Source organism: Phyllostomus discolor, chromosome 3 (genome assembly GCF_004126475.2).
Source record: "Phyllostomus discolor isolate MPI-MPIP mPhyDis1 chromosome 3, mPhyDis1.pri.v3, whole genome shotgun sequence".
NCBI lineage: Eukaryota > Metazoa > Chordata > Mammalia > Chiroptera > Phyllostomidae > Phyllostomus > Phyllostomus discolor.
In genome coordinates, this window is record NC_040905.2 from 78,525,791 (window position 1) to 78,540,748 (window position 14,958).

The 14,958-nt window shown below is 40.8% G+C and overlaps 1 protein-coding gene across 3 annotated transcripts in view; it reads right to left on the bottom strand.

Moving 5' to 3' along the window:
* Window positions 1-14,958, bottom strand: part of SEMA6A (semaphorin 6A) — a 125,649-nt gene that overhangs the window by 50,087 nt on the left and 60,604 nt on the right. For all 3 annotated transcript variants that reach the window (XM_028505272.2, XM_028505264.2, XM_028505255.2), the window contains exons 2-6: window positions 9,770-9,907; window positions 7,283-7,400; window positions 2,920-2,980; window positions 1,549-1,611; window positions 726-827 (exon numbers count right to left, since the gene is read on the bottom strand). In XM_028505272.2, coding sequence (XP_028361073.1) covers window positions 726-827; window positions 1,549-1,611; window positions 2,920-2,980; window positions 7,283-7,400; window positions 9,770-9,869 — 444 coding nt within the window. In that variant the 5' untranslated portion in view covers window positions 9,870-9,907. The remainder of the gene's footprint in view (window positions 1-725; window positions 828-1,548; window positions 1,612-2,919; window positions 2,981-7,282; window positions 7,401-9,769; window positions 9,908-14,958) is intronic.

A 14,958-nucleotide genomic window follows, 5' to 3' on the forward strand; every position in this document is an offset into this window, starting at 1 on the left:
TTATCCATTTTTACAACTTCAGTGCCTGGCCATGGGAGAAACTCAATACACGTTGGCTAAATGAAAGACTGTGGCAGAAAGAAGGGACAAGGAGAGCTAGCAACTGTGGAGCCAAGGCCTCAGATCACTGTCACCTCTGCTTTTGAGCTGGTAGCTCCCATTTCTTTAGCAGTACTTCTATCAGCTGCATCAGAACTAACTAGATTTAGTAATGCTTTGGGAGTACATTTTCCCCCTTGCATAAAGGCCAAGGTAAGCAAGCAGAGTGCTAAGTAGAATTAAATTCCTGTGTTCTGGAAAATCTTACCTAGAGGAAAGTCTACAGTCGCCAGTGGCCAGCTTTTGAGATACCCTTTAAAATAGGAATCACAATATATGTAAGTGTGTTTTTGTGCTCAGAGAAGTGGGAGGGAGAGAGAGAGGAACAGAGAGGAAATCCACATGGCATACGTGGCAAGTATGTTGGTGTTCTGAACAATAAAGAATAGGGTCTTACAGAAACTAACTTGGCTAGCTACACTCTTTAAAGATGTGTCAATCAATCCTGAACTAACAGGAAGCTTAGGAGCTTGCTCAGGATCACTCATGTGGAGCAATACATTATGTCAAACAAGTGAGAGGGACCCAGGTGGTGTTGAGCAACCCCTCCTAGGTGGCTGCAGATACAGTCAAGTGCATTACGAAATACCTCCAGAACGTGCACTTCCAACAGAAAAGAGACTTACCTTGTAGTTTCTGCAGGAAGGGTTGAAGGCATTAGTTCCACAGACAAACAAAGTATCATCGTTTTTCTTTAGAATAACTTTAATAAAGTTGTGACACTCATCCTGAAAAATAATTCAAACTCTTTTGTATTCAGTTCATTCAACATAGAAACCCGCTCTTCACCGTGAACTATGATCTGCCGACATAGTCAGGTTAAAAGGATGGTGGCTGAAGAGCTCCTCTGTTAAAAGTTCGAGCTCTTCCAGATGTTTACAGAGAGATATTAACAATGACAACAATCACCTCTAGAACAGCATATAAAAACATGGCAGAGAGTCCATGTTCATGCCACAAAAGGAAGGCAAGCCTGGAATTGGCAGCCTCCCATCATACTAATTTTAATGCCAGATGCTGTAGGGTTTCTTAGCGTACAAAGCTTCGGGCTAAAGTGTGTTTTTATGTTATTCTGTGACCAAGGGTACAAACCCCTGTATGCCTGCAGCAGCCTTTTCTGAGCTCTTCTGCAGGGTCTCCCGAGGGGTTTGGACTGTGAGGTGGGCTACTAGAGAGTGCACTCAGAAGAGTCAGGGCAGCCAGTGCCATGTCCATAATCCCTAGTGCCCCTAAGTAGTTCAGATGCATCCCTAACAGCTGCTGTGGTGTTTCATCACATTAAAAGCAAACTATTTTTGCAAATTAAAGCCTTCAATACGTTGATGGAAACAGAAATTACTGGGGGGAAGGGACTAGCATGATCCATTCCATATCACGGTCTATGGCTGGAGATAACAGTCAAAACCTTAACCCAAAGTGGCAGCAACAGGAGAAATGAAAATTGCCTACCTTATGTTTTCCCTTCATTCTGCACGTGTCTACATCAGCCTGTCTAGATTTCCATGTCAGTTTCTGCAGGGATCAAGAAAAAATCAATTAGAACCCAGAGACTGTTGCAGTTGATTTTAGAAGTAAGAGTTCCCTTGGGGGGACTAGAGGCTGAACACATATTTACTGAATGTTTTCCATGCCCTCTCTCCTTGATTAATTCACGATAACAACAAAAGATTAAAGTAGGAAGCGTTCATTTAATTTTGAACTCGTGTGTATTCATTAAACTACAAAATGATCTTCTCTTTGAGATAAAGATGAAGGAAAAGAAGAATAAATAACTGTGGAAATTTCTCATAAAATATCCAAATTAACTTCTCTATTATGCTCATTTTGATAAAATGTATGCTTTTGCCCTTTGCTTTCAGTTGATAAATCAATTTTCATGAAGCAGGCTTTTCCCTTAACATAGGGAAGTCATTTTCTTAAAAAATAAAGGGGACATTCACTTCAGGTGGACAAAGATTTAATTCAGCTTACACTCCACGAATATTCGTGGACTAAAGGGATCATCTACTTCCATGGCAGATTTTATTAACTAAAATAACTGCATGTGGAGATAGCAGGGGAGCCTAGGTTATATTTTATGTCTGCCTGAAATGGAGAACGATCCAATTCCTGAGTCACAACGGTCAAGTCAAACGTACTACTGCGAGGCATGGAAACATAACATTTAAACATTTGTGGGACAGTTTTTACATGTGAAAACTGATATTTTCCTGCACAAACATGACAATATTTTATTAAAGGAATGTAAAAAGCACCTAAGACTTGAGGTGTACATGGTCACATATTTGATGAATAAAATGATATATATATAAAATGGTGTCTGAAATTGTGTTAAGCCCTAACTTAAACCTAAATTAAGACTTCACAAAATGTTCTAAATTGTTATTAGCCACACCAGCTCAATCAATGCATTTAAAGTACAAATTTTCTTCAAGAACTATCCTAAAATCCTTCATTTCAGGATTGTTTTATTTTTTATTTCTTTGACTGTACATATGTTTGTTTTTAAAAAATTTATTCTACTATAGTTGTCCCAATTTTCCCCTGTTGCCTACCCCACCCCCCGCCCCGTTAGTCCCCTCCCCACTGTCCATGTTCATGGGTCAGCCATACCTTCTGGCTGATTAAACTCTTCCCCTTCTTTTCTCCCCAACCTCCCCCCTCCCCTCTGGTTGCTATCAGTCTGTTCTTTGTTTCCACGCTTCTGATTCTATTTTCCTCATTTCTTTTGTTCATTAGGCTCCTCCTATAGGTGAGATAATATGGTATTTGTCTTTCTCCGCCTGGCTTATTCAGAAGGATAGTTTTAAAACTACTTACTTTACTACAATAAATTTCTTCTGTGTGTGATGTGTCGATATCAACAGTATAAATATGATCCCTAAAAACAAAGAAAAAAACAATGTCAAATATAAGAATCAAGACAGTTCATTTTATCCTGAATGAATATATCTATATATATATAGATATAGATATATCTCTATATCTATATATATATATATAATTCAAGGCAGATAAAACCATAGCCATGCTACTAAACAAACAAACAAACAGACAAACAAAACAAGACATCCACAAGGGAGAAAAATGGAAGAGTTCAGCCTGTAGGATGCCTCTGGATCAGTCAGCCCCTTTTGATACAGTGGCATCTTGCTGCATGGGACACCTATTATGAACTTTCCCGTAGTTCATCATATCAGAACCAGAACACCTGTATATTATAGCTTAGGAGAGAGGAGTATGAAAGTTAAATTGGCCCCCAAACCGGAACACAGATGGGTTCATGTTTCAGTGTCTTCAAATCCAGGTGCCAGACACTTGGTATTCACCATGCCACATCTGTTCATCACGGTGGCTAACGAAAAACTTGCCTTCATCTCCATCTCTCAGCCCTGGTTTGGTGACGTGGCCGACGAGATGGAAGATGAGAAAGGTAAAATTAATCCAGAAGCCACTCTTTTCATCACACAGTGATGGCCAACTAAGGCCTAAAGTGCACTTGAGCTACAGTTCACATTTCTTGCTTCTGTTCACCTTCCTGTTTTGCTGAGAATTTGGTTGTCTCTGTGACTTGCTGCCAATCTCCCCTTGGAAGGGAAGAAACAAAATCAGCAGCTCAGGTGTGGGCCTATATTTAAACATCCCCTTCTGTTTGAGCTGAGTACAAGGGCGTTTTTGTCTGGAATTCAGAAGAAAGAAAAGAAAAGAACTACATTTAACTGGGGAGATGGGGGGCTAGTGATGGAAAGCAAAACAGCTCATTTTCCTTTGAAATAACATTGACTTTTTTCTAAAATGCAGGAAGTCCTGGGGCTGGAAAATTACCCACAGCTTTAAACCAAGACCTCAAGGATCCCATACAGACTTTCAGGCCCCTCATTACTTAAAAGAAAGGTGGGGGAAGGGAGGGAAAAAAGAAAAGGAAAAGAAAGGAATATGTCAGGATTTACTTCAATTTTCCCCCATTTTTTTTTGAAGTCTGTTTGCTACTACTTTTATGGAAGGTACAATAAATAAAAATGAAAATAAAAGCAGGCTCTTTCATGTGAAAATAAAAGGAGAGGGCAAAGCAGTTGGCTTAGAAAACTTCCTTTCCTGCTATGGAAGGAAGAGAGAGAGAGGGAGAGAGGGAGAGAGAGAGAGGGAGAGAGAGACTGAAAATGAATTAAGTAAGAGTGGTGAGGGGGAGAATGGGGAGCCTGTTTTGTAAACTGCTGAATTGGGAAGTTCTTTAAACTTTAGTAGGGTGCCAGAATTGCCCTGCCCTTTAATTTCAAGGCAGTTCCATTGCATTCCTTCATTACTAGTTTGACTTTATGCTGTGGGTCAGGCTCATTCTTGGAATGGAATTGCCTGTTACTTTGGTATTAGGTTTGAGAGGACTCTAGGTTTTCCTTGTCCTGCCTCCCCTCAAAACTTTAAGTAGGAGTGGAATATATGAATTGTAAATTAACAGCTGATTAATATGCATTGGCAGTTCCTCAGAAAGCTCTTGGATTGCCCTTTTCTGGCATGGCCTGTTTATGTTAATTAGCAGTTTAGAGATTAAAGGGGGAAAAAGTATTTACAAAATGGATAATAATAAAGCAGAATTGAAAGGGGTTCTTGCCATTAAGCCTCATCCAGTCCTCGGGTTCTGGATGGGGCTTCCGATTGCTGACACCAAGTGTCCAGAATAACTGGGAAGCCTTTTAATAATACTATCTGTGAATGAAATCTCCTTTTGCACAATGGCAATCTTTTTCAATATCTAAGATATCACACTGCCCAGCAAGCAGAAACAGACCAGGGTCAGGGGTTATTCCCACACTGCTGAGTGCATCCTAGGATGCACACAGTGCACTTGCTGCATTAAGTTATTTGAACACAAACTGACTTAATCCTAGGACTTCCTCTCCCCCTCTCCAGTGAGCACCACTGCATTGTGTTGCCCCGGCTTGCGCCTGGGGGAAGGATTTAACTTTAAATCGTGTTACTTGCTGCCTAGGAACCTGGATCTCTCAGCACAATGATGGGAAATGTGAAATTAAAGTGAGAGGAGAGAGCCTAAATGTGGGAGCCACAGAACTTAAGGAATAGTTCCAAGGGTGTGTATTGAAGGGAAGTGGCTGAGTATAGAACAGAAAGCAGCTTGTCAATACTAGGGTATTACAAATTTTACCTGTAATGAAAGGCAAGTCTATTTTATAGTTTTAAAAAATTGAATGTGGCCCCGGCTGGTGTGGCTCAGTGGATTGAATGCAGGCCTCAGAACCAAAGGGTCCCCGGTTCCGAGTCAGGGCACGTGCCTGGGTTGCAGACCAGGTCCCCGGTAGGGGGTATGCAAGAAGCAACCACACATTCATGTTTCTCTCCCTCAGTTTCTCCCTCCCTTCCCCTAAAAATAAATTCAATTTTTTTAAAGAAAATTGAATCTATTTCTCCTTTCTGTCCTTCCATTTCTTCTTTCTCTTTTTCTTGGGGTCAGGGATTAGAATAAAATGTGGTTTTAACAAGCTGGAATAATAGTCACTACTAAGTTTGTATAGCACCTTGCTCCTAACTCAGGTGCCACCCTGGCCCTGCCGTCCACAGCCTCATTAAAATAAATCATCAGGTATGCGGGCAGTCCGTTGTACCCCATCAGAGACTCCACTGCAGAGTGAACAATTCATTGAAGATTCTTTAGTGAACCTATTTCTCACAGATCCAATGTTTAATCATTTGTTTTCACCAGCCTTTTGATAATTGGGTACAAATGTACTCTTCCAGCCGTACTGTATTTGGGAAACAAAAAATGATATTTAAGAAAGAGCTAATATTCTGCTACAAAGGTGGCTACTGAGGACCTCACTGAAATGCTTTCTACTGAATGCAATCAATGACTAATAGCTGTGCTTGGGCAACAACTATCAGAAGGTTATTCCCAGGACAAATATCACCATCTCTACTGCTCAGTAGGCTGCAGAGTACAGGGAGTAATGCCCCAGACTCTAAAGCAAGACCATTCTGATCCAAATACTGCTCTGTCATTTTGACCAAGTCATGTTACCTCTTTGAACTTTGCTTTCCTCCCACAAGACATGGGGTAATAATACCTCTTTCTCATAGGGTTTATCCCCAGGATCCAATTAATTAACATGGCACATACATCCAGTATGTACTATGTAAATTTTTGTGAACTAAAATAAAAAACAAAACATTTTGGCATCAATCCCTGTGTGGGTTACTTACAGGGTATTTTAATCTCGCTTTATGTTGCACAGCTTGTAATTTCAGAAAATCTATGTGCTTTAAAAGAATCGACTGCTGTTGTTACTTACCTGTTCTTTGCCTACACTCACAGCCAGACAAACACCACAAACTCAATCTCTATTTCTTTTTCCCAGTGTGAAATGATTAATCAGTCTACACTTAGTAAGACCACAGTGGAATCCCACAGGTGGTGTCCTTGTTGCTGTTCATTTAGAATTATTTTGAATGAGCTACACACCCACAAAATGGGGGATCACACATTGTTAGAATCCCAAGAGACTTCATTAAGATAATCTATGGCAACCTCTCATTTGTCAGAGGAATCTATTGCCACAGAAGTTGTGTTCCAGGTAATTTAAGAGTAGAATTAAAACAAAAGGCTAAATGCACGTAATGCCTGTTTGGGCAGTATTCTAATCATGCCACTCAGCCTTAAGACATGGCTGTGTTTAAGTGACATTTCCCCAGTGGATGAATATTTTCTTACTAGATCCAAATCAAGACACTTCGGGTGCTACTGCCATTCTGTTAGAGTAATGATATATACCACATATTCACTGCAAAAATACAAACAGGTTTAATATACATACACCTACACACACTATATAATCATGTTTACTCATTTAACTTAATTTAACCAACAAGTAACAAGGAGAAAGGCACTCTACTGAGTGCTTGAGTAAATATTTGCATATCTGTTCAAGAAATACAGTGGATTACTTGAATCTAAACTCCAAAATAGGCAATTATTTCTATCTAAATCCATGGAAAGTTAAACAGACAGAAAATCTTGAAAGAATGATTGCTTGACAAACTAAAGTAGCTTTTAAATTAAATAATGCTTTGTTTGGGTGTATTATGATCTTTAAAATGATGCACAGCGGGTACATTTATATCTTAGGACCTTCAGGTGCTTCTGGAAGGCAGAGTTGAGGACAAGGCCACTCACCTAGCAGCAATGTAGAGGGTTCTATTCATGATCATAATCATCTGGATGTCCAGTCTGTGCCTCTGTGTGGTGTTCCGTCCTGGCTTGTGGCCCACAAACACCGGATACTGTTTTGTATCTGTGAAAAGAGGAGATGGGGCAAGAAAGGGAAAAGGAAATCAAGCCAAGAATTGACAGGGCAGGGAGAGAAGGGGGGCCGTCCACAAAACAAAACCATATTTAAGTCAGATCAAGACACCATTTCCCACCTTCAATGAGGCTGTTATTTTAGGAAAAACTGAGACAGAAGGGTGCTCTTAAAGGATGATCAAGTTACAGTTTCATTTCCAGATGATAATAAGCCTGGACTTATATTTCTAAGTGTCACAATTTCTGACTTGTCCCTTTTCCTGGGGCTTAAACTTGCAAGTGAACCCTTTACATGAAGGTGCTCTTTTTTTCCAGTTCTCTTTTCATCTTCTTTAGAGTGCTAAGCCTGAGAGGCAGTCTGCCAAAGATCTTGTCTCGGGACAAAACTATTTCAAAGCAGCCTTCCCATCAATCACTACAGCGGCAATGTGGTCTGGAGGCGAGAGCCCTCAACCAGGAGCCAGAAGAAAAATACAGTCTCCACAGGCGTCCAGTTGGAATAATCTACCATTGAAGGCAGCCCTGCTAGGTTGGTTGGCATTCTAGGAACTGTGGGAAGTTCACTCTTGAGTTAAGCAATTGGCTAATCTCACAGAAATGGGAGCTTTGACAGGACAGGGTCAAACTGAGTGTAGCCAGTCGGGTGATCTGGAAATTCCCTGACTTGCAGAGTCAATGAGCGAGCATATTCCTCCACTTTCTTTGGTCAAGAGTGGGCAATTTGTAGTAATATCTGAATTGTAGAAATACCTACATCTCAAAAATCTCTCTGCCTTAAACCTACAAACTCTGGAACATGGGCATTCCTTAAAGAAACTAAGGAGGAAAGAAAGATGAATCACATTTAAAAGGCACTTGTTTTTCTGAGGGTGGGGGAGGGGCATAAATGACTAGAAAACCATTCAGATTTCTGCTCAGACCCCTCACTTTAAACCCTTTTAGTATCTGAGCATGACTTTCAGTGGGTATCTTACTCAAGAGCCACAGTATATTTTACTCACAATTAAGCTTAGTGTGGGATTATCTCATGCTTTTCCCTCCACCGCTCTGAAATTTCATTTACCCATTCATCAAGGAGCTTGCTGAAAAATATCATGACTCCATAGTTTGCTTTTCAGCAGCACATTTAGGCTGGGGTCTCTTCTGTATAACTGTCTCAGATGGAGATAGATAAATGCTTATCAAATCGGTACCTTGAATTAGGTGGACTCTGCTGCTTTAAGAATGATGACCTTTTTAAAAAAGATTTTATTGATTTTTTAGACAGAGGGGAAGTGGGGGAGAAAGGGAGGGAGAGAAACATGAATGTGTGATTGCCTCTCATGTGCCCCTTACTGGGGACCTGGACCATAACCCAGGCATGTGGCCTGACTGGGATTCGAACCAGTGACCCTTTCTCAGGCCAGTGCTCAATCCACTGAGCCACACCAGCCAGGGCAAGAATGATGATCTTGAACTAAATAATTTGGCCTGAATCATGCTCTGACTTTTGTTCTCTAGTTTTTTTATGAATCAGTCTTGCCACCTCACCTTCATGTAAAATTATCTCTTTCAACCCAGACCATCCAGCAGAAAGCTAGGCATTAATGGATCTTGTTACTATTCCATATTAATGTTAAACATCTTTTGTACGGTTCATTTGGTGTTTTGGGGTAGTTACTGGGAAAATAAATATTTGGGGAAAATGTTCTCTTTCACCTTTACTTGATAAAATATTTTGTGTTTGGAGGGAAGTAAAAGAAGCAGTAAATTGGTCATTCCATCCAACACACAGGTAAAGCTTTCTTCATTTGAGGAGTCAACTGAATTCTTAATCATGTTGCCCTTTGCCCTTGACAATGAAGCAAACCAAGGGAAAGTTATATAGTTAAAATAGGCCCTTTGAATTAAAATTCACTCTACTTAAATTTAGCAATGATATAACTTCCACATCTAAACAAAGTAATTTTTATCTCTCAAGTACTCCAAAGCAGTCTTACTATTTTTCTGTTCTTATCACAACATTCATATATTAGTCACATACAAAAATGTGCAGTACTGGCAATACCCAGGTGAGAGTGGCAGTCTCCCACAGGTGGTTTGCAGGCACGATCATGGCCCCCATGTAGTCACTGAGGCTTCGTAAAGGTACCCAGGGACACTGCCAATGCTCCCGCATTTGCCCCACAGCAACACTGAATGGAGTGACAGCACAGGCATCTCACCGATGTGACTGGACTTGAATGAACTCTGCCACCTACCCAAGCTAAAAGTGACTAATAAGTCTGCTATTTTATTAGCGTTCTAATTTTTATGTTTTCCTGGTTGATGCAGGCTACAGTGTCCCCAAAGGGAGAGAATGGGATTGTGGGTACTTACAGTTGCCATGCGAAATACTGATTGGCTCAGAATCTTCTGGGAAACCAGCCCCAGCACAGTGTAGCAGTGTGAAATATAGCAGCAAGGCTTCTGACCTCATAGTAGTTCAGCGGGGAGACTTTATTTCTCTACTTCACCCTGCCAAAGAGCAAAGAAAGATTTTTTTTCCTTTTTTTGCAAGTCAGCTTTGTTCAACTCCATAAAATGAAATGGTCTTGAAGATAAATTTAAGAGAAAAGAGGTCTCTGCTTCATATCGTGTCCGGTGCGAATGCACCTATTATTGTGTTTTACATAAGGAAACTGTATCCATCCATTCACTGCCCAGGGCACCCTCCTTCCGCATGCATCTGAGTCCCTTTGCAAAGTTTCTCCCAAACATGTGATGTGGATGGAACCTTAGTTCCTTTGTCCTGAGCCTATAAGAAATAGGCCATTATAGGTGGCTATGTCACAGTTATGAAACTGCATTCCCCAAAATGTGGACAACTGAGGAAACATTTTTTAAAGGTGAATACATTTTCCTTCTCAGCAGGTTTACAGCAATATGACATCCCTCAGACGTGTTTTGTTTGGCCAGCCTAGGGTCTTTCAAAAATTTCTAATTGCCAATTTTAGAAAATTAGGAGATTTCTAACCTTCTTATATAAAAATCAAAATACCTTTCATATTGACTTAAATGATACTTCGTCTCAGGCACTGCACCCCTACCCCCAACACAGGCAGACTCACCCCCTATAACTGGTCTCGTTCACTTGTTTCTATTATCTGTTTGACCCCTTTAGTTGAGATTTTCACCCCTGGTTTATGTAATCCTAGAGCGACCTTAGGCACACATAAGACTATATAATCTGTGATTAAAAAAAAGTAAATGGCTCTTTTCAGATTCTGAAGAATACTATAGGGAGAATCTGAAGCCACATCCTGAAATGGTATTGTTGATTTTAAAAAAGCATATTTCTGTATATTTTAGTCTCATATACTACCTTGCAATGAAATAGTAGTGAATAAAAATGCCAGATATACTGTTCTACCCATCTGTATTTTCCTAAAGATGCTCTTTATGTGCAGAAAAATTCTCCTAAATCTTAGAAGTAGAAGCCATTCCATCTAGAGCAGCTGGATACAGTGAAAAAAGACTATTAAGACAGCAAATACTGCATAAGTCTGAGGCATATTTCAAATAAGTGTTGATCTGTTGGGGAAATTAATGTGAAGTGAGGATATCTTTTCATCTCTCCAGAGTAGTAAAGTCTTAAAAGTAGACTGCCAAAGGTGATCTTTTCTGAACAAAGCTTTTCTACATAGGTCCATCAATCATTTAAGATTTGTGCGTAGAAAAGTCAAACTTAGTAACAAACTGCTAACTTATGCTTTTTAGAATGCCATTTAATATAAGATACCTATGTCTCTCCTTTTCATGCCAAAAAAAATAGAAGCATTAACAAGTCCAGCATGTTGCATTGCAACTTATAATTTTACAGACATAGATGGGCCTTCATCATTTTTTTAGTTGAAAAGTGCAGCACATTAATTAATTTGCTGTATCTTGAAAATTAGAGAGGGAGAGAGAGGCTGAATGAATAGCGTAATTTCGTATTTTTAGCTCTGATGTGTAGATTAAAATTAAACTTCAAATGATTACTCATTCATGTAAATAATTACTGGTTACCAGTAATCATTTAAATGATTACTCGTTACCAGTAAATGGCTACTGGTAAAAGGGTGACCCAGTACCAGGAGACATAATCATGTATTTATAGACAGGTCAAAAGCAACCCTTTATTCATTCATTCATTCATTCATTTTGGTTCTTCCTATTCTGGGGAATCTGATCCCAGAGTGAAGAATCTCTGAGGTGCCCTTATTTGCTTCTCATGGTTCCTGTTCAGTAAAACATTAAAAAGGCGAAATCAATAATAAGAGTTAAGTAAAACATACAGCAGACACTAGTAAGCTGTTACATTTTGGATGAGAAAGTATATGGAGAAAGGAAGTGGCAACATTTACCAAGGGCTCAAGAGCAGTATTATAGGATTACACAGAGCATATTACCTTAGAGAGTTGGTAGCACATAGTGGAAGGATAATGGAGATTCAGAGGGCTGATTCTCATTTCTTTAGAAAGCCTTGGAAATGTGTGGATACTTTTATAGATTATTGTTCTTGACATGTCAAATGAATCTCTATCCTTCCACAATTACATTCATTTTTGCACAAATGTTCTACATGCTAGTAAGACAGAGTCCTGCTATTTTATTATATTTCCCAAGTGTATCTTTTTTCCATCTTAAGATTGCATAGGTCAGATGCAACATTCTGAACCCCAGAAGCTGGCAGGAAGAGCACACTGCATGCAGAAGAAATCTATTATGCAATTCAGTGGCTTCTCTTAATCCTTACACACAGCCAAGATCATGGCTGAGATGGGTTATTTAAATATCTCCAGGTTTACAGTAGGGTTCTAGCCAGGAAAAATAGCTATTTTATGTGTCTTTCTATTATCATACCATCTGGTTGTTAACATGTACATCACATGGGTGAGTGTTCTGGCCGTAGCGGTTAAACTTGGCCAGTCCACATGTACATGTGACAGTTTTCTTCAGCTGGGCTTTTGATACATTATTCCCTTCCCACACAACTTTGGGCTCTAACCATTGTAAATACATAGACAATATATTTTCTTGTTGAAGTGAATACTTTGTGGAGAGAACCGGGTTCAGTCGTGCTGTCACTTTCCATCCTGCAGAGCATGGGCTGGGTCTCCCCACTAAGACCACAGCCGTGCAGACTTGCACCAGTCAGGAGAACAGAAATGGACAAGAACTCTCCCCTGAGTTTCAAAACCTTGAGCTGGCTGGGCTGCTGCAATTAAAAAGGTTATTTAAGTAATCTCTGAAACTTTAAAAGTGCTACCTGAAAGTGTTTTTAAGCATCTGCAGACATCTGTTGGTTTCCCTCTCTGTGGCTGTGCTTACACAGGGTATAGCAGCTCCCCAGAAGGTAGGTAATGGGAAGACGGTCAATATGAGGATTCGAAACAACAGAATTTACTTCAGAAGTAAGCTTATCATGCCTGAATTGTCCATCTAATTGTCTCAACCTTCCACTGTTCTTAGCCTGAAGAGAAATGCCCTTTGTAAAATACACCATTACTATACAGTTATAATCCTACTCTTTCCCAACCCACAAAATTAGTGTAAGACCTTAAGAAAGTTCTTAATTGTAATAGGCATCTGTTGGTGAATTTATCAGATCTATTTGGGTTCATCTAAAAATAATTACACAACTTTACTCTGAGTCAGATGGGCAGGAGTTGTGTTGACTTTCTACACACTCGGAGCCCAGACAAAAATTCCTCGTGCTGTGATTGTTCAGACCAAACCGAATGACAGAACCGTGATGCACAAACGGTGTTGAGTCTGTCGACTGCCGTGAGCGAGTGGGACCTTGCAGGGTGCTGACTGGCTAGGAAACTACCCTCAGGTAGTCCAGACTGAGGACCAAACGAAGGGGGCTAAAAGGGGTCTGTTTGAAGATCCTGTGACTGCATGTGTTGATCATTGCCTTTAAAACATCAAACATTCTCAATCACTGGAGCTTCCACTCCACCCCCTCACACCGTTGTCATATAGCAGCAGGTCATCGTGAGAGCAAAGCAAAGGGACTGTCACCAGGACTGGAAATGATTATTATGTCAGAGAATAAGGTCACATCGCCACATATCTTACACTTCTGATTCATCAGGTTAATTTTACAAGAGCCACTAGGACTGGCTTCCCAAGCACAGTACCACTCACACTGATCCCAACACTAGTTCTGTTCTCTGCCCAAGCAGTCCCCCAAGTCCTGCTCTGGAAAATTTTACTTAGATTCACACAACTGGTAAGACTTAGCCAAAGCTGGCTCCCAGAGAACAAAAAAAACCTGAATTAGTTACTAACATGTAGGGGGGAGAAAGGAGATTTAACATGCAACTCCAAATTTCTGGCTTCTTAAAAAAAACACACACAAAAAAACAGAGACCAGGCTTTGCTAGCTGACATTACACATGGCCAGCACTCTGGGGCGTGCAGCGGCTGCCCGAGGCAGAGGGCTGGTCCTCTGCAGCTGGAAACAGGCCTGCCACTTTCTGTGGTGTGAGGAAGCCTTTCTCACCCCGCTGACCTTACTGCCTGATCCCTGAAGGCTCTGAGGGCAAGCTTCATGCCACTCAGGAAAAGCACATCACCATCGCTGCTTGAGGTGTTCTGCTCGTCTTTGTCGTCACGCACAGGTTGCTGTGTGTCAGTCTCAGCAAGTGAATCTGGTGGGACCCAATGTCTGCACACACAGATGAATGGATGTTGCTTGTTTTATGGACCCCGTTGGGCTGCTCCACACTGTCTGCATGTCCAGCTGCAGCAAATAGTTCATCTGGTGCCCTTGGACTTGGGAGTTGGTTGTGTCAATATAATTTGTGCCTGACTTGGTACAACCACAGCATCTTCCAGAATATTGGCATCCAACGAACATTTTAATAATAAGAAGTAAAATGATGAGAGAAATTATTTACCTGTAAACTAGCAAATACGAAATGGTCTTGATAAGTGTGGCTTAGAAAGTAAAAGGAAATGGTGGCAATGGCACTTTTTCTATGAGAAAAATCAATTCCATGTTTCAGTAACTCTCTTAAAAAGCACATTTCTACTGCCATCACAGGAAGTTTCAAAGGTAATCAGTAATTCACACTGCCCTTAATAGAAAGAAGAGGACGCTAATAGTGTGACCCCGAGCAAGTCACCTAGCCTCACTGGCTCCTACTTTGCTCACCCGTACATTCAAAATATATGTAAAATGTAAAAGCCTCTGAAACTCCTCCAGGCTCTGAGATTATAAATTCTAGGTGACCGTGCCCCCAGTGAAGAAGGGAGTGGGTATGTGACGGTGATTAGGGAGGACAGTACATGGAGTGACCCTGAGCCAGGACACTCCATTTTAACTCATTTCCAAGGCCAGGGGCACCACCTGGAGGTGCGGGGTTGGGCAGGAGGATTAGGGGTTGAAGCAGAGCGGGGCCTGGAGCTCCACGCGTGGGGCATGGAGTCGGGCTCTGGTGGCAGCTGTCTCAGGCACTCGCTTGAGATTACGGCAGAGGTTGGGCAGTAAAAGCTCTGTGTTCCTGGGTGAGTGCTCTTTCTGAAGAAAACGG